At 43.8% G+C, this 20,549-nt stretch overlaps 1 protein-coding gene across 1 annotated transcript in view; it reads left to right on the top strand.

Moving 5' to 3' along the window:
• SLC35B4 (solute carrier family 35 member B4) overlaps positions 1 to 20,129 on the top strand; it is a 74,063-nt gene extending 53,934 nt beyond the window's left edge. The window contains exons 9-10 of the mRNA XM_082254341.1: positions 13,766 to 13,841; positions 19,615 to 20,129. Of these exons, the coding sequence (XP_082110467.1) occupies positions 13,766 to 13,841; positions 19,615 to 19,861 (323 nt within the window). The 3' untranslated portion in view covers positions 19,862 to 20,129. The remainder of the gene's footprint in view (positions 1 to 13,765; positions 13,842 to 19,614) is intronic.
• The last annotated feature ends 420 nt before the right edge of the window (positions 20,130 to 20,549 follow it).

Here is a 20,549-nt window from a genome sequence, read left to right as displayed (position 1 = left end):
TTGTTATAAGCTCACAAAACAGTACTTCCGGATCGGCGATTTCACAAAGCAAAAGATCGGGATCGGGACCAAAAAAGTTGGATCGGTGCATCCCTAATCTAAACGCAGTACTATTGGAATCAATGGAGCCATACACAAAGCTGCATCTACAAATGAAAATGTGCACTGTATATTGGCAGTGTACAGAAAAATAGGATACAGCCATTACCAGGGCTCTTTATATTTGATGATTTTACATGTGTACACATATAAGCACATAGGGTATGGCCATGTGTAAAATCAAAATCAGCAGAACTATACGTCTTTAAATACTGTAAGCACACAAATGCATCTAAACGTAAGTTCTTTAGGTGCATATTTTACACAGGTTCTTCTGCCACCACTGCTAGCAAAAACCTTTTTTTTTTTTTTTTCCATCATAACAAGTTTGAGCACAAAAACAGACACAAATTGTATACAACCAGAAACAATAATAGAGTACAACGCTAGGAAAATACTTATATAGAAGTTGCAGAGTGATACATGGGAAATCAAAACTTCAACATAGCTATACATGAAGGGCAGATCTCTAGAAAACCGGGAAGGATTCCCTGTGGAATATGGTACACAATTACAGCATTAAACAGCACAACATGCAAACCAGTAGTTATTATGATGTACATGTTAGGGAAGAGTTCAACCATCTGTCCCAGATTTTACCGTATTTGCCGGGGCAACCCCTGTTAGTATAGATAAGTTTCTTAAACGGCAAAGTGCTGTTGATTTCATTAATCCACGCAGCCAGTAGTTTACGGCACTAAAAAGCGTTTCAGAGATTTGAGTGTGTGTTTATCCATTTCAACGTCAGGAAAAAGACCCAACAAACATTGACCTGGGTCCAGAAGCACAGGGGCACCCATGCGATCATGAAAAAACTGGATCACTTGGACCCAAAAGCCACGTATACGCAGGCATTGCCACAAAGAGGTGATCAAAGGTGCCAACCGACAATAAGCATTTGGGGCACTGACTGCTACGAGATGGGACAAAATTTAGCTATACGTGAGGTAGGCACGGTGCAATATACAAATTTGACTGACTGAACCTATCTGACATTTTGGGAGAAACAAAATTGGCACCGTTAAGTACATCACCCCAGTCTTCTTCTACCACCTCCCCCAGTAAAGAGTCCCATCTGGCTTTGAGGGCATAAGCTACTGTGGTAGCTTGCGGGAGTGATCAGCAACTCGTAGAGCAAGGATATCCTCTTCCGGTGTTCCGTGCCAGTCAAAACCAGGAGGACATCAAGAGTCTCCAGGATAGGGCAACCATTTGAGAACTGTGCCCGCAGGGCATGGCTCAGCTGAAGGTAGCGAAAAAACAAACATATAGGAGGGGGTGTGCAAACTCCTGTATGAGTTGATCTAAAGGTTTAATGGCTCCCCGATGTAGCACGTGGGAGAGAAAATCCAAGCGATCGGGTCCGGCAGCTGTAGGAGTTCAGGCAACATTCTTTTAAACCAGAGTGGGGTATCATTGTGAAGAGTGTTACAATCCAATCTAGCCATTTCCAGGTCCCAGACTATCTTATAATGGTAAAGAAGACCCAGACAGGGCAGAGGAGTAGGAGACCCAGCGAGACCCCGGAGCAAATCGCAGAAGGGGTGGGGAGTAAGAGACATGGAGTCAGTGCATACCAACAGACAGCACCTCAGGTTGTCCTGTTTGTCAATGTGGTAGAAGTGAGACAACTGGGCAGCTAGGTAATACAAAGGGAGGTCCGGGACCGCCAAGCCACCCAACGAGAACGGGAGTTTAAGCACTTTCGAGGAGAGCTTGCGCCTGCCAGTGCCCCATATAAAGGAGTACCAAATGGACTCTATAACTTTTAAGTGACGCATGGGTAAATAAACCGGACAGTGCCACAGGATATACAGTACCTGGGGAGAAGAATCATTTTAACTAGCCCTATATGTCCCATAATACCTAAGGGTAACCTGGCCCAGACTTGAGTCTAGGCTTTAAAAAGAGCTATAAGGGGTTACACATTTAGAGAGACAAAGTCCGCTAGCACTCTGGACACATGTATGCCCAGGTATTTGATGGCACTGACCCCAAGTAGGGGCATAGAGGTTGCAGTGGCAAGGGAAGGGCCAGTGACGGCAAGGTACAGAAGCATATCGTCTGCGTAAAGACCAACTTTTTCTATCAGGGGACCCACATATAGACCCTCAATACCCGGGTTGGAACGGAGGGCCTCTGCCAAGGGTTCGACAATGAGTGCGTATAACAGAGGGGATATGTGGCAACCCTGGCATGTCCCCCTGGACAGGGGAAAGACTCCAGAGGTCCACCAATTCGCCAGCACCCGCGCTCGAGGGGCATTGTATAGAACGGTCAGCCACTTAATAAAGTGCGGGCCAACGCCAAATTTATGAAGACAGTGCCAGAGCTACTGCCATTCAATCAAAGGCCTTGACCGGATCAGGCGTAACCACCACCCTGGAACCAACCCGATCATGAGAGGCCTACAGATTCATAAAAAGGTGCCTGGTGTTAAATGCCGTGTTTTTAGTTGGCATAAAGCACGTTTTGGTCTGTATGTATCAGCGTAAGGATCACCTTGTTGCGACGGAGGGCCAGAAATTTCGCTAGGATTTTTACATCAGTTTTGAAGGAGGGATATGGGTTTGTAGGATTCAGGCCGGAGCAAGTCCTTCCCAGGCTTGGGGATTAACACGATCAGAGCCTCACGTGTGGAATCAGGCAAAACTTCCGCCTCGAAGACGGCTTGATACAGGGCCAGTAGTCTGGGCACAAGAACCTGGGAAAAGTGAACATAAAATTTGATGGGTAGGCCATCAAGGCCAGGAGCCTTACAGTGCGCAAAACTAGTCAGGGCCAGCTGGATCTCATCAGCAGTGATGGGAGCCTCCAGCATAGCCACCTGCTCCGCTGACAATTAATATCAAACAACGCAGGCAATTCAGGAGGATCGTAATCCACTCTGGAGGAGTAGGTTTAACGAAAAAAGTCAGCAAACATGCAAACAATATCCTCAGCAGCGGTAATGAGCCATCAGGAGCAGCCAGAGTAATAACCACCAGCGGACGGGTATTCATATAGCAGGGTTCATACGGACCTGGAAAACCTGGAAAAGTTTTGGAATTTGGAGATGACACTTTCCAGGCCTGGAAAGGTCATGGAAACTTAGGATTCCACTAAGGTTTTGGAAAAGTCATGGAAATATATACTAGGGAGGAGCAGGGAGCGGCGGGGGGAGCAGATGCTTAGTGTAATTTATTATTTTATTCAGTAATGTTTAATAAATTGCCAGTGCCACATACTATTTGCCTTCCGGGTCCGTGGTATGCCCGTGCGCTGTCACTGGCCAGCAGCAGCCGAGGAGATGATCGTGAACCAATCACTGGCAGCGGGGAGGGCCGGCCGCGGTTTGCCTGGATGTGACTGGCCAGCAGCAGCAAACCAATCACAGGCAGCAGAAGCGACACTGGAGGGCGGGCCGGCCGCATGAACGTGATGACGACGCGGAAGGGGGCGGTAACCGTTCCGGTTACCGAACCCCCGCGTCATCACGTTCATGCGGCCGGCCCTCCCCGCTGCCAGTGATTGGTTCACGATCATCTCCTCGGCTGCTGCTGGCCAGTGACAGCGCACGGGCATACCGCGGACCCGGAAGGACATCTACTGTACCAGTCATATACGGGGAATGTAAAAAAATAAATGTCAATAAATTATTAAGCATGCAATCCTGAGTCGCCTTTCTGTGAACTCTTTTCTGCATTTTTGTGGGACTGTTAGCTTCGGCCTAAGAGTAGTAAGCGCCGCATTTTGTGCATTTAACTGTGCCATCCATATCAGTGTCCAGCTGCACCTTCATGACTGCCTGAACTGCTTTATTCCGGCAAGCAGGAGCACCCATTACTGTTCTTTCTCCAAGAGTAAGTGCCGCATTTGTGCATTATCAGATCTGTGCCATCCATACCAGTCCGCCTGCACCTCATGACTGTGGCTTGGGCCTATAAGATTACTGTGCTGCATTTTGTGCATCTGGCTTTCAGAAATGAAAAATTAAATGGTGTTGATTGTTTTTTGGCAATGTTTAAGTTAACTTGTTAACCCACTTGCCTTCTGTGCACTTAAACCTCCTTTCCATCCGGACCAATTTTTAGCTTTCAGCACTCTCACACTTTGAATGACTTGGTCATGCAACACTGAACCCATATGAATTTTTCGTCCTCTTTTCACACAAATAGAGCTTTCTTTTGGTGGTATTTAATCATCTCTGGGTTTTTTATTTTTTACAAAAAAAAAAGTTTTTCTTATTTTCTGTGAGTAAATTTTGAAAATAAATAATTTTTTTCTCCTTCACTGATGTGCGCTGATGAGGTGGCACTGATAGGCTGCACTGATGGGCACTGATGAGGAGGTACTAATATGCTGCACTGATAGGTGGCACTTCTGGGCACTGAGAGGTGGCACTGCTGGACACTGGCGGGTGGCACTGATGAGCAGCACCATCACTGCCCACACTCAGTGCCCATAGTGCTGCCAGTCAGTGCTTATCAGTGCCTAGATGAGCAGGCACTGACTGGCAGCACTATGGGCACTGATTGTGGGCACTGATGGCGGACACTGTGGGCAGTTAGTGTGTTTAATGTAGCTTGTGTAATCAGTGCACTGATGATCAGTGCCCTGATTACATTCCTCTGTGTCCCCTTACTGCTGATTGGCTCTCCTCCTTCCTCACACTGCAGTCTGTGTGAGGAAGGAGCGCTGGCGATGAGAGATGATCTCATATGTTTACATTTGAGATCATCTCTCATTGCATGGGCCGATCACGTGGTAAATGGCTGCTGTGATTGGCCATTTACCACGATCTGTGATTGGCTGTGTCCAAGGGACACGGCCGACACAGATTTTCCCCGATGCGTGCTTGCGGGAGCGCGCGGGGAGCCTGTCTCTGGGATGCCGTTTAAAGACGGCCTCCTGGAAATGTGAGTCCGCGCTGCAGCGGTACTTCGGCTATAGCGTGGATAGGAAGAAGTTAAAGACTGTTATCGGGTCAATTTATGGCACTTTAAGTTCAGAACAGTGTTGCTGGACACTTTTTTATTTATTTTTTAGTTGCTTCTCCTTGATTTATGTTATATCTCCTGTGGATTACGTTAATCCATTTCTAAGCGGTTCTCAGGGTTTATGTTATGAAACGTTGTTACTGTGCAAGCGTTATTTAAATAAATATTTCATATTCCACTGTACACTACAAAGCTTGTAATTTATATTAGTAAAAATATGCTGGGTGTGACATAGATTTTCTTCTTATTTAACACGTATACATAGACATTTCATGAAACATTAGGTCATGAATATTTATGTGAAGTCATGGAAAAGTCATGGAATTTCATTGGTGCAAATGTGTATGAACCCTGAAATAGGCCAAGTATGCCAACAGCCTACCCGGCCACTCCCCATGCTCAAAAATCTTCTGCTTGGTAAAAAAAACATTTTATGCCTAGCGCTTTCATAGCTGAGTTGTTCTGCCAGTCTTGTCTGGAGTCGCAGCTGAGCGAGGGTCTCCGGAGAGGCAAAAATGTAATCTATGCGAGACAAAGGCGTGGGAAGCAGAGAAACAGGAGAAGGCCTTCCTGTCTGGATACAAATAACGCAAGGAGTCAACTAGGGAGATATCCGCCATGAGGTGGTCAAATCGAGTCATACGACCCGGTTGCTGTACAGGGAGATCTCTAGTAAGTCTTTCCAATTCGAGCTTGGCTATCCTGTTAAATTCCCTTAGCTAGACAGCAGGGACAGAGGAGTGGTTGGCCTTGAAATCGAAACAACCACTGAGGACACTAGCATTATAGGAGGTGACACATAATAGGCTAACAGAAGGACAGGGGTACCAGCTATAGAGGCAGAAAGAAATACAAACCGTCCCTGGGGGTCCGTCTCCACCGAGCATACCTCAAAGGGGACCATCTTGGCAATCGGCACCGAGACACCGTGGGAGTAATTGGAATAAGTGGCATAAGACCAGCCCGCCCAGAGTTTCTTAAGGGCACGAATTAAAGAACCAGTGACATGGGTTTCAACCAGGACAAAAAATATCTGCGGTTTGAGCCTTTAAAAAAGAAAAGATGGCTGCACGTTTAAGTTTATCTTGAATGCCATGGACATTCCAGAGTAAAAACTTCAAGGGGGTCATAGCAGGGGGGCAGGGAAGAGAAGGAGACCCAGTGGAGACAGACCCTGCAGAGACAGAGAGAGCCTGCATTATATAAATATCAGTAAAATGGAAGCAACACAGAGCATCACAAGGAATCGTAAGGCCTAAGCAATGAGATCCGTAATAGCGTTGTAGAAAAAAAAACATAGTGCTAAACATATGGCAAACACCCTAACCCACCCGGCTCTATACAAACCCCAACCCAAAACTTTCAAGTCATTCAAAAAAGCAAATTATTCTCCAGCCGGCGATCAGAGCCCGAGGAACATGCCCGGACTACGGCTGGTGTACCATACTTATTGTAAAAACCCAGAAGAGAAACTGTACATCGCAGGTGCAATTGGGGGGGGGGGGGGGGCAACTGACTTCTGAAGAACGATGGAGGGACACGCCGGACTCCCAATTCCCCGTGGAAAAGCCATCCAAGAGCCAAGTAGGCAGATTCAGTTAACTCCACGGCGACCCATGGATGAGCCTCAGGTAAGGATAGTCTCAAAGTCAAAATTCCAGACCAAAAAATAGTAATCAAAAACTGCAGTAGGGGACCGGAGCCAGCAGGAAAATAAGAAAGCAGACGACATGTTCAATATCAAAGCAGCAGACGCGCCACAGCCAGCCCCAGATGGAATGGGGGGCAGAGGCAATGAAAGAACAGAGTGAGGTCAACTTTAGAGGGGGCCACAGGAAGGAAAAGCACTCACAGCTCAGGTGGGGTTCAATCTGTCAAGCAACTCCATGCCAGCCTCCGGCTACTCCAAAAAAGTGCACCCGATCCTCTCCCAACGACCCTGAGGCGGGCTGGAAACAGCATGGCATATTTCAAGTGGCAGGCCCGCAGTCTCCGCTCGTGGGACAAGCGGAGGATAGCATCCCGGCCCCTATAGTTGAGGAATTTAGCGATGAATACACGCGCCGGTGCACCCGGATGTGGCGGCTTAGATGGCACTCGATGGGAACTCTCGGCCATAGGTCTTCCAGAAATGGGGCAGGATTAGCCCCCTCAGCTTCCTCAGGCAGGCCCATAAAGCGCAGCTTGTTGTGCCGCACACAATTTTCCAGGTCCTCCTGTTTGAACTGGAGTTGGGCAATATGGCACGCTGCCTGATCCGTGGAGGCATGCAAAGGAGGAACCGCGTCCTCCACGTGGCTGAGTCATTGTTTGGCCTCAGAGTCCCGGTCACACAGCTTCTGCATATCCTGGCGAATAAGAGATGTACATCTTGACCACCTCGATCTTGGAGGTGAGTGTCGCCTGGAAGGTAGAGATGGCCCCCAACACCTTCGCAGTGTCTGCAGCAGGATGGTCAGGGTCAGCCGCATGGGAGCCACCATCTTCGGCCGAGGAGTCATTGCCTTTTATGGCAGTATTTGTCCAGCTTAGCAGCCGCATCTGTGGTTTTCCGGGGGGGGGGGGGGGAAAGAGAGACTTACCTCCACTGGGAGCACATGCTTCAGGAGCACGTAAAGGGGTAGAATCAGCTCAAGAAAACGGGCAGGATAGTTGGTTAATAAGGCCGCCAACGGAGCTTCTGCAAAGCGCGTCTTCCTCCATGCAGCTTCAGGCCACGCCCCTGCAAAAAACAGTTTTATGAAGAAAATACTACACTTGCCCATGTGAATGATCCCTTGTGGGCAAAAAAACATATCCAAAACATAAGCAATGTCATCTTTTTATATTTGTACATTGAAGTACAATAAATTCTCCACATTCAGTAAACTTGTATAGCCAGCCATTCTTTTCTTCTCTCCTCTTTCTACCTACTCCCTCCTACTGCCGTCCCTCTCCCTCCACCTCAACTTCCCAAGACAACCCCAGGTTGACCTTCATGTATTCTTGGCAATCTTTGTTTTATTTTTGCTCACCTTGATGGAAACAAATTAACATCTCTCAATGTGAGAGGACTTTCCGCCCCTAGTAAGACACAACTTGTTTAGGGAACTGAAGTGCCTTAAGGGGGATGTGGCGTTTCTCCAGGAAACGCATCTCACACATTTCTCTAAAACTAGACTCCTCTCCTGATTTTCCAACATGGTTCTACAGTTTGATCTCCGTAAAGCAAAGGGTGTGGCCATTGGTTTCCATAGAGGTACTCCTTTCTATGTTAGTTGATAACTTGGGCAGGTATCTATTTCTGAGGGGCACCCTGGGCAACATGCATTGTACTCTAGCCAATATATATGCTCCCAACCAGGACCAAGCAGGCTTTATCTCCTCTGTTATTGATAAATTATTACAATTCGCTCAAGGTTGCATCATAATGGCGGGTGACCTCAATGTCCCATTAGAGCCCCCGAAAAACATTTCACAGGGTACATCGTCCCTTCCACACAAACAAATAACATTTACTAAAAAAATTGCATTACGCACAACTCATGGACACCTGGCGTATTATGCACCCATCTGACCGGGTCTATTCACATTTCTCACCCTTACACCACTCCTACTCTAGGATAGATTATATTTTCATAACCCACCATCAGCTCCATCTCCTCACTCACTCCTCTATAGAGGTCTCCACTTTTTCTGACCATTCACCAGTTTATACTCGGTTGCAAATTCCTTCTATTCCCATTAAGAACAATAATTGGAAACTTAACGACTCCCTTCTGGCGGAGGAAATAGACAGATCTCATCTAGAAGAAGAGCTTGCTCTTTATTTCTCCGAGAAATCAAACCCGAAGTGCTGTGGGAATCTCATAAAGCCCAAATCCGGGTTAAATTGATTGAACTAGGCTCTAGGAAGGAGGAGGAGAGGTTGGCTCAACAACTTGCTCTAATACAAGAGATCAAAACCTTAGAATGCAATCATAAACTGACGTTCTCCAAGTCCCTCCTGTCTCAACCCTCACAAAAAAGAGAAGTTGAAAGTCCTTTTACACGCGGTTTTTAAACGTAAACTTCGTCTGATTTCCCAGCAAGCTTATGAATGGGGGGTACAAACCAAGTACGATGTTAGCCAATTCACTTGGCTAAGTCTGCCTTATTTATTGCGAAAATTAAAAATGAAAAAGTTTCCTTAGTTTACAAAATTAAATCTATAGCAAAGAGTGTTTTTTAATCCTTTTACCATCACTTATACCAAGTTAACGAATCCATCACAGACCTGGAGGCCAGACAGTCCAGGATCTGCAAATATTTAGCTGAAGCCAACCTCCCCAAACTCCCCCTGGACACATTAACAGCTTTAGATTCTATGGCTAGAGGCAAGACACCTGGACCGGATGGCCTCCTGACTACGTACGCTAACTCACTACATAACGACGATCCTATCAGGCCAGAAACACTGCATGCTCACATCACCATACTTCTCAAACAGAGCAAAGACCCTACCCAATGTGGAAGCTATAGGCCGATCTCCCCTTTAAACATCAATGTAAAAATTTATGCTAAAGCCCTAGCACTAACACTTATCCCCCTAATACCCCACTGGATTGCCCACGATCAAACAGGTTTCATTCCGGGGAGGGAAGCACGCGACAACTCACTCCGAACCTTGTCTCTAATTGCATATGTCTTCAAAACTTCCCTGCCCACTCTTCGTCTCCTTTACACAGACGCTGAGAAGGCTTTTAATAGGGTGGACTGGGAATACCTGATAATGACTCTTTGGGTCCCCACATGATGAACATGATTTCAGGCCTGTATAGCTCTCCCACAAATCAAACCACTTATTCAGGCTCAACTATCTCCCGCTACTAAACTCTCTCAGACGTGACTTGAGTCATTGGGGCCACCTTGCCACCTCATGGCTGGGAAGAATCAGTGTTGTTAAAATGAACGTGTTGCCCAGGGTGCTCTTCTTTTTCCAAATGCTACCTTATGAGATGCCACCGGGTTTTTTACAGATAACATCTATGATTTCCCAATACATTTGGCACCGGAAACATCCCTGGATAGCGCGAGCCCTTCTCACCAGGCGCAAAGACAACGGAGGTCTTGCCCTCCCTGATTTCAAAAACTAATATCATGCAGTGATGCTGCGAAGAACTTCAGACTGGAAACAATTCGGACACAAAACTGGGTGCAACTGGAGAGAGACCTATGCGAGTCGGACACTTATACCCAACTATGGATCCCAGCGCCTAAAAAGTCACATTCAGACCTAACCTCACCACTCACTTGTTCAACTATCAACATCTGGAACTCTCTGCACAAAAGCAACAACTGGCTTTTTTTTTTTAACTCCCCATTGATGCCCCTGACAGGCCATAAAATCCTACAATTGACCCACACCTCCTCCGCCTCTTCAAAAACTGCAGAAATGAACTATAAAAACCTTACAAGGTGGCACCACACCCCAGCCTCTCGCCATAAAATCTTCCCAGACTCCCCTGCAAGATGCTGGAGAGGATGTGGAGAGATTGCCACACACGCCCATATATGGTGTGGTGATGCCCCCTGATTCAAGGGTTTGGGCTGCAGTGTTGCATTGGACCCAAAAAATAAAAGGTAGCCCTATACGCAATAACCCATGGGTCATGCTGCTTCATTGTACATATGAGCCAGCTGGCCAATACAAACGCTCTATTACCCCTCATCTACTCAACGTGGCGAAGGCGTTGATCCCATGTTATTCGAAACAGTCTAAGGTCCCAACGGTTCAGCAATGGTTACAAAATCCTATCGTATGGAAGACCTAATCTATGAACATAGAGATCTGGCCCATCTATCTCACAAGATATGGGCCAGCTGGCTCGCCTTTACCTACTCATCAGAATATGCTGAGTTGATGTCTATAACTAAATAATAACCGTCTCTGGTATTACACATGGCGTTCACACAAAAAGGTTGCTAGCACTTTGTCTTACATTGGGCCAACCTGAACTCCACCCCCCCCACCCCCTCTTTCTGTTTCTTTACCTTTTTCTGTCCACTCCTTCTTCCCTCCACTCTCACGATAGGACATGCATGTTCAGTTATTACTCATTTCTTGGTTCTATAACTCGATCTAGAGGCGTATACTGGTGATTTGGATATTCCCAGCCCCGCGTACCAATTCATGCTGACACTTGGAGTTACAGGATTCATTGTTAGGAATCCTTCTTATATACCTATACATGCCCTTTTGTTTTTTTGTACTTCTATTCTTTTCTTGTTTTTGTATAATTGTTTACTATAAAAAAATTGTTGAACAAAATATAGCCAGCCATTATACAGCCTCATTTCCACTAGCAATTTGATCTGATAAGCATCACTAGTAATATTTGAACAATATAGAGGTAATCACACAAGTCACACCAACCAAAAGCAAACAATCAAAATCTTTAGCAATTGTCACAAAGATTTTTAATTGTTTTGTGTGTGTATGTGACGATCAAGGCAACTCCAGAGCCCAGAATTTTCCTGTGTTAAAAATGAATGAGAAATCTGCCAGGATAGCTCTAGCCTTACTGAAATTATTTTTTTAGTTTGCCGCATAATGTATGTATTAGGCAATGTTCACGCTGATCCAACACGAAACTCTCTCAACTTCTGATCCCTCTCCCATGCAACTTTAATGAACAGGATCCGATTTTGATCTGACAGTGAAATGAGGGTGACTTTTCCTTTGACCAATGAAAACCAGTCCTTTGGATTTGGAATAGAATAGATGAAACCTCATGCCAAATTTCTCAACAAAAAAAATGGGTGTGGGATCCCCCCCCCCCCCCCAAATCTATACCAGGCCCTTTGTGTCTGATATGGATCTTGAGGGGAAACTCCACTCTACATTTAAAGAAAAATGGTGTGGGGTCCCCCCAAATCCATACCAGACCCTTATCCGAGCATGCAGCCTGGCAGGTCAGGAAAGGGGGGAGGGGCGAGTGAATGTCCCCCCCTCCCTCCTGAACCATACCAGACCACATGCCCTCAACATGGGGGGGATGTTGATGGGGACAAGTTACTCTTCCCAACAACCCTGGGATGTGGTTGTGGGGGTCTGCAGGTATGGGTATACTCATTCACAAAGAGGGGGAGTGGGATCTAGGGGACCCCCTTTCTTAAAGGGAGGCTTCCAGATTCCGATAAGCCTCCTGCCCCCCAGACCCCCACAACCACAGCCCAGGGTTATGGGGAAGAGATCCTTGAGGGCATGTAGCTTGGTATGGTTGGGGGGGGGGGGAGTTGCTTGTCTATCCTCTTTTCCTGACCTGCTGGGCTGCATGCTCAGATAAGGGTCTGGTATGGATATTGGGGGGGGGGGGGGTTGATTTTGGGAGCCTAGTTATCTGCTGGTGTTGGTCCACTGTATATTTATCAAGTCCAAAGTCGGCACAGCCCTCTACCAGGAAATTCTATAACGCCTAATGCTTCCCTCTGCTTGACCAGTAGGACTTGGCACCTGCCCACGCTGCCAAAGGTATCAGTACCTGGTTTAATGATCATGGTATCACTGTGCTTGATTGGCTCGCCAAACCTAAACCCCATAGCGAATCTGTAGGGTATTGTAAAGAGGAAGATGAGAGACAACAGAGCCAACAATGCAGATGAGCTGAAAGCCACTAGCCAAGAAACCTGTTCTTCCATAACACCTCAGCAGGGCCACAGGCTTATCACCTCCATGCCATGCCACATTGATGCAGTAATTCAGGCAAAAGGAGCCCCCACCAAGTATTGAGTGCATACTATACTGTACATTGATATACTTTACAGGAAGCCAACATTTCTGTATTAAAAATCCTTTTTTTTTTTTTTTTTAATGGTCTTGTGTCATCTAATTTTCTGAGCTACTGAATTTTGGGTTTTCACTAGCTCTAAGCCATAATCGGCAAAATTAAAAGAAAGAAATGCTTGAAATATATCACTCTGTGTGTAACGCATCTATATAAAATGAGTTTCACTTTTTGAATTAAATTTCTAAAATAAATTGACTTTTTGATGACTTTAAGTTTAAGAGATGCACCTGTAAGTTCCAAAGACTATTTGACAACTTCCAGACCACCTAAGCACTCCCTTCTGCAGCAAGAGGCCAAGTTTAATGGTTCCTTAGTTCAAACACTGCTTATTTTTCGCATTCCCTTTACTTGATCAAGTGTCCTCAATGAAAATGAAGTCTAGAAGTACTGCAATCTGGATCCATCCACTTCTAGCTTAATAGAAAGCCAGTAAGCACTCATCAAAACAGATCAGCAGAGACCAGCTTTGTACCGGGGCCATTGCACGTTCTGCTGTTTTCTAGTTTTTTCTGTTTCCTTTAAAAGGGAGAAGCGTCTTCCTTTGCAAAGCTCAGTATAGATTACTACACTTCGACATATTATTCACACGAAGATAAGCAGGGAGAGACTAGACACCACTTTAGTCAACTTGAGGTGGAAATCTAAGAAATTTGGATGCTGCCATTTTGCTCCTTACCTTCTGAAAATGCTTGTGCTCGCAATGTCATGCTGTCAATATGATTTATACACTTGGCATCATTGATTTAGGACATGCATGCAGTTAATGATTTCTGACTTTGTTCCAACTTCCCAGATCAGTTCCATTTTTTTTTCTTCTGAGGTGAATGTCTTGATACTATTATCTGTGATACTGATTTGTCATCGTTCATTATGTTACAGAACCGTTCCAGGTGCCTCTATTGGGGATCCAGATGCCAATCATGTGGTTTTATTTGCTCATGAACATCATTACACAGTATCCTTACTGCAAACACATTCTTCACTTCTGTGAATTTGCATTCTAACTACCTTTTATATAAGTGTTTTAAATTTAAGAGAAGCTCCATTCCCACAGCACATTCTCATTATTGATATTGTATGATATAACCCTATTGTTTAACCACTTCAATACTGGGCTCTTTTCCCCCTTCCCGCCCAGGCCAATTTATAGATTTTAGCGCTGTTGCATTTTGAATGACAATTGCGCGGTCATGCAACGCTGTACCTAAACCAAATATATGCAATTTTTTTCCCCACAAATAGAGCTTTCTTTTGGTGGTATTTGATCACCTCTGGGTTTTTTCTTTTTTGCTAAACAAATAAACGACCAAAAAGTTTAAAAAAAAGAAAAAAAAGTTTTTTTTGTTATACAATTTTGTAAATGGATACGTTTTTTTCTGCACTGATGAGCATTGATGGGGCGGCACTGATCGATGGCAATGATGGGCACTGGTGGGCAGCACTGATGGGGAGGGCACTGGCAGGCTCCCTGAGCCCTGATTGTCATCCATGGGGTCATGGGTGGGCATCCCTGGTGGTTCTAGTGGCATCCCCCCCAAGGGTCTGCACTGGTAATCAATGCTCTGATTACCAGTGCAGACCCCCCCCCCCTGTCAATAGAGCAGCAGATCGGCTCTCCTCTACTCGTGCCTGTCAGGCACGAATGGAGGAAAGCCGATCAACGGCACTTCCTATTTACTATGTGACCAGCTGCGATTGGACACAGCTAGTCACATGGTAAAGAGCCTACGTCAGCGGGCTCTTTACCAAGATCGGAGATGCAGTGTGTCAGAGTGACACACCGCACCACCGATCGCCGCTCTGCGTGCCCCCTGGGGGGGGGGGGGCGCAGAGTGCATTATCCTGCCGCCGTCATATGACGTCCGGTCAGGGTAACACAACCACCTTCCCGCCATCATTTCCTATTAGGGCGGGAAGTGGTTAATTATCACGTGTAGCAGCCTGCACAAATGGTTAACCTCAATGAGAGTATCTTATAACACGGTCAGATTTGTGCAGTGCTACTATATAGGTGCCCCCAATGCTAGAGTGTTTCCATAAATCTTTACATATGCTTTATAATGCCCAATCATAAAGTGCTGCGTGACTGCAAAATTCCAAAAACAAACAAAAATGCTTAATGCCTTAAATATATTCTATATTGTGTAAAAAAAAATAATAAAAAGGTGCTTACTGCTTTTAATCCTGCTTCCCTGCGACACACTCCATGCCCCCCTCCTATGTTTCCACACTCGCCAGAAGCCTAAAAAATATAAACCTCTCGTGTAAATGCCACTGATGATTCTTGACCTGTCCCTGCGGTCCTACTTGAGTTGAAGCAGACCCTCTTGGTGTTACTCCATCATGCATGCATATATGGAGAGATACAAATCACACGATTCTCCATAACTCTTTATTTAAAAATGTGCATAAAAACATAAAATATCACTCACATAATATAAAGGTTTGCATTCCACAAGCACGTATCACACAAAACAGTGTCCTTGGCTTGGACTCCTCATCTGCATTCCAGAGGCTGGAAAAACGTAAGCTAGGCTTGCTGAGGTCACTTCTGCTTATGTTTTTCTGGCCTCTGGAACGCAGATGAGGAGTCTAAGCTGTGGACACCATTTTATGTGATATGTGCTTGTGTAATGCAAGCCTATATATTGTGTGTGAAATATTTTGTGGTTTTATGCAGATTTTAAATAAACAGAGTTACGCTATGACGAATCATGTGACTAGTATCTCCCCATACATGCATGCATGATGGAGTAACACCAAGAGGGTCTGCTTCAACCCAAAGAGGACCGCAGGGACAGGTTGAGAATCATCAGGGGCATTTACACCTGAGATGTTTGAATTCTTTAGGCTTCTGGTGAGTGTGGAAACATAGGAGGGGAGCACATGTCTTTCACAAGGAAGCACTGAGCACTTTATTTTTTTTACACATTTTTACACAATACATTTTTTTTTCTTATACAATATATGGATTTGTATATGTAAAGCATATAGCATGTTTTTGCTGTGGACATTCCTTCACATGGAGTTGAACATGTTTATTGTGTACAGTAATTAGCCATTGAAGGCTTAGAGCATTTATTTTTGCTATTTTTTTAAAATTTTGCAGTCACGCAGCACTTTGATTGGGCATTAATTATAAAGCATATGTAAAGATTGATGGTAACACTCTAACATTGGGGACACCTATATAGTATTACCGTACAAATCTGACCGTGTCACATTCTCATTATTAGTGTTGATGTCTGTGGTATCGGTGACCAGTGACACAATGCATGATTAAACTCATTACCTTATATTAGCATAGCAACCTCCTTACTGCGACATACAGGGAAGCTATGAGCAGTCACTTCTGATGTTCACTTTCAGATACCTTTAACTACAACAGGGATTTTTTTTTTTCACGGATTTCAACAAATTTTGCATTAATGGTATAATAAAACAACACCTTGAAATGGTTTTAGGCTTCATTCACACTTGTACAACTCCAAAGTCAGCGCAACTTTGGAGTGCAACTTTGAATATGTGCAACTTGGATGTGACCATTTGTCCCTCTGCAAAGTTGGTCAGGTACAACTTTTATGCAACTTTTGAGGGTTAACATTGAAATCTGTTGCCCTCAAGTTGCATGAAAGTCGGACCAAAGTAGTGAATTAACTACTTTGAAATCGTTACGACTTTAAGCCGCAAAAATTTAAATCGAAAGACAGATTGCAAAAGGACAAACCCAAAAAAAATCTTCAAATGTATTAATCGTATAAATGTCAGGTCTGAGCATGTAGGCCCTTTACAAAAAAAAAAATCTAGAGTGGGTGACTGGGGACAAAGAGAAGGCAAATTTGTTAAATGCCTTCTTAAGCTCTGTGTATACAAAAGAGCAATGGGGAGCTTACCTTCTTAAGCTCTGTGTATATAAAAGAGCATGGGGGAGCTTACCTTCTTAAGCTCTGTGTATATAAAAGAGCATGGGGGAGCTTAAGTCCATAATAGGGATATATTGACATAGCCCCAAATGATCCACAATGGCTCAAAATTGATATGGTCCAGAAATATTTAGAATAAATGTGAATAAAGCACAATGTCCAGATGGCATACACCCACAAAGCCTAAAAAAAATTGAACTCTGTAATTTCAAAGCCATTGTTTCTAATTTTTAGGGACTCTTTAATGATTGGAATGGTACCACGGATTGGCGTAAGGCCCATGTGGTGCCTATATTTAAAAAGGGATCAAAGTCTTTACCAAGTAACTAGACCTAGTAGATGAGTTCTTGCTGAAAACATTTTTTTAAGCAACAGTTAGCATGGATTCATGAAAGACGACAAGTTGTTAAACAAATCAGATCTCTTTTTATGAGGTAAGTAAAACCATAGACAAGAGTGGATGTGGTATACTTGGATTTTGCAAAAGCGTTTGATACAGTTCCCCGCACACAGCTAATGTGTTAAAGTCTACAGGCCCGGAAAAATCAGTTTGTAAATAGATTGAAAACTGGCTAAAAGACCATATTCAGAGAGTAGTGGTTAATGATTCTTACGCTGAATGGTCTAGGGTCGTTAGTGATGTACCCCAAGGTTTCAGTGTTGGGCCCTGACTTTTTAATGTATTTATAAATTATATAGGGTCTGGGATAAAAAGTACCATTTCAGTCTTTGCAGATGGCACCAAGCTTTGCAGTGGAATAATATCCTTACAGGTGGTCTCCAGTTCATAAGCCAACCTCCGTGCATTGTTTAACCACTTCCCGTCCGCCCACCGTCAAATGTTCGCTCTCGTTTAGAGACAACGTCCTATGACAACGCCCCTGGCCACTCTCTCTCGCGGGGGCGCACAGTGCGGCGATTGTGGCCGCGCCATGTTGCTAGGACACGCGCGACCCCGATCTTGGTATAGAGCCAATGACTTGGCTCTTTACCCATGTGATCGGCTGTGTCCAATCAGTTAAATGAGAAAGTGCCGTTTATTGGCTCACCTCACACTGTCAGAGTGTGTCGCGAGGAGAGCCGATCAGAGGCTCCTCCTCAAAGGGGAGACTAGGAGAGGTAAGAAGTGCACTGATCATCAGTGCCCTGATTACAGAAACCTGAAAAAGCAGTGCCAATCAGTGCCTGCTCATCATTTGCCACCCGTCAGTGCTGCCTTTTAGTTCCCATCAGTTTCGGCCTATTAGTACCTCCTCATCAGTGCCCATAAGTGCAGCCTATCAGTGCCACCTCATCAGCGCACATCAGTGAAGGAGAAAAATTACTTCTTTTCAAAATTTACTGACAGAAAATAAGAAAAACGTTTTTTTGTTTTTTTTTTCAAAATTTTCTTTTGTGAGAAATTAAAAACCCAGTGGTGAATACCACCAAAAGAAAGCTCTATTTGTGTGAAATAAATGGTAAAAATTTCATATGGGTACAGTGTAGCATGACCGCGCAATTGTCATTCAAAGTGTGACAGCGCTGAAAATTGGCCTGGGCAGGAAGGGGGTTAAAGTGCACTTTATTAAAGTGGTTAATTGGGCACCTATGTGGTAAATTAGGTTTAATGTTGATAAAAAGTAAAGTTATGCACTTAGGGGCTAAGAATATGCATGCATCATACATACTAGGAGGTAGTACAACCGGGGGAATCCATGGTGGAAAAGGATGTGGGTGTTCTGGTAGATCATAAGCCTAATAATAGCATGCAATGCAAAGCTGCGGTTTCCAAAGCAGGCAAAATCCTTTCTTAAATTAAAAATATCCAGAGAGAGAGAGAGAGAGATCATTTTGTCCCTGTACAAATCATTAGTAAGACCTAGAGCTGCACGATTAATTGTAAAAAAATTGCGATCTCTATTCACCCCCCTGACGATCTTAACATGACATTTGCTCGATTCTTTACATAGCTATGAGGGAGCAGAAAACAGCTGTCAAAGAAAAAAAAAAGAGCCTCTTGCAAATGCCTATCAACATTAGTCTCCCAGTTAAGTATAAACGCAATGAATAATACAATGTATCTTTTTGTTCCGTCTGCTGGTGGAGGGAAATTTACCCTCTTAAAATCTGTTTTTTTGCTAGAAAAGTACTTGGAACCCCCAAACATTTATATATATATATATATATATATATATATATATATATATATATATAAATATAATTTTTTTTTTTAGCAGAGACCCTAAAGAATAAAATGGCGATTGTTGTAATATTTTATGTCACACTGCATTTGCGCAGTAGTCTTTCAAACGCAATTAATGCACTTTAATAAGAAAAAAAAAACAAAACAGTAAAGATATCCCAATTTTTTTTTTATAATGTAAAAGATGATGTTACACAGAGAATCGTGATAGAATCGTGATCTTTATTCCAAGCAAAAAAAATCCTGATTCTCATTTTATCCAGAATCGTGCAGCTCTAGTAAGACCTCATCTGGAATATGCAGGTAAATTTTTGGCACCAGTTCACAAAAAAAGGATATTGGAGTCCTGGAGAAAGTGCAGAGAAGAGCAACCAAACTGAAAAGAGGCATAGAGGAGCTCCGCTGTTAAAGATTAGAGGAACTCAATTTATTCTCTCCGGTGAAGAGTTATTCACTGTGCAAATGTACATAAATTGTTTTTGGTCATACAGTACATCCAATCTAAATGTTGTGTATTGTGTTAGGACACAAGGTTACAGTAGGTGCTTTAAAAATGTGTACTGTGGCCTATTGATTCTTCCTTTTTCTTAGTGTTTTTTTGTCTTAACATTTTTTACAAGATATGTGTGCATCAGAGGAGTGTTTATCCTTACTACGGAGTGTCCTTCACTCACAGTTACCCTAGTTGTTACACTTCGAAAATTTCTCAGCCTCATCTTCTCCATTCTGTATTTTAAGAATCCGTTCACTACATGGCACTGGGTTGGTACCTTATTTGTGTTTTTGGGTACACTCCTGTACACCGAGGTTTGGAATAGCATTCAGGCTGCACCCAGCAAAGACAAGACGGACACAAAGAAGGAATAAATATCTTTAATGTGTATCATGCAGAATGCTGCAGCTGACTAGGTGGTATTGTAGAACGCGGTGTTCTATTCCTTCCACTAGGTTTAATGAGTCTGTGTGATGGCTTGTTATTCCTGTACAATTTTAAAACAACTATAAGGCACTAGAGCGATTATAATGGACTGATTAACCTCGTAGTCTTGAGGTTCAGGATTTTAACGACAGGGCTATTTTAAGTTATGTACTCGTAGAGTAGACAAATAAGGTTTTGATTGGAAAAAGTGACAAAGTATGCAATGTTTAAATGTGTAGCCTGAAAAAAGCTGTGAACTTCAAGATTCTATCATGTTAATTAAATTATTTTACTTCTGTTATTTTACTGTTACAACCAGAGGGGAAGAAAGAAAAACTTGAGCAATTAGGTCTATTTTTTTTTTTGTTTTGTTTTTTTTAAGGCAAATGTATCAAATACCTTGTGGATAGTTTGGAATTCAGTATTCTTGCCTAAGTGACATAAGCTGATCGGATACCTATAGTAAAAAGCGTTACATGTTCTGGTCATTATCTTTATTTCTGAATCGGACTACAGGATAATCCAGGCCAGGATGTAGTAGGTGCTGGACACAGACCTTTTTGGATAATGATTACATCAGCAGTTTAGACTTTACATAATGTAGTATGTAGAAGAGTTGTCCTCTGAGTAAATATA

Source organism: Pelophylax lessonae, assembly GCF_965119305.1.
Source record: "Pelophylax lessonae genome assembly, chromosome: 4".
Classification (NCBI taxonomy): Eukaryota; Metazoa; Chordata; class Amphibia; order Anura; family Ranidae; genus Pelophylax; species Pelophylax lessonae.
The sequence above is the reverse complement of the archived record's forward strand: the minus strand, read 5'-3'. Positions and strand labels throughout refer to the sequence as shown.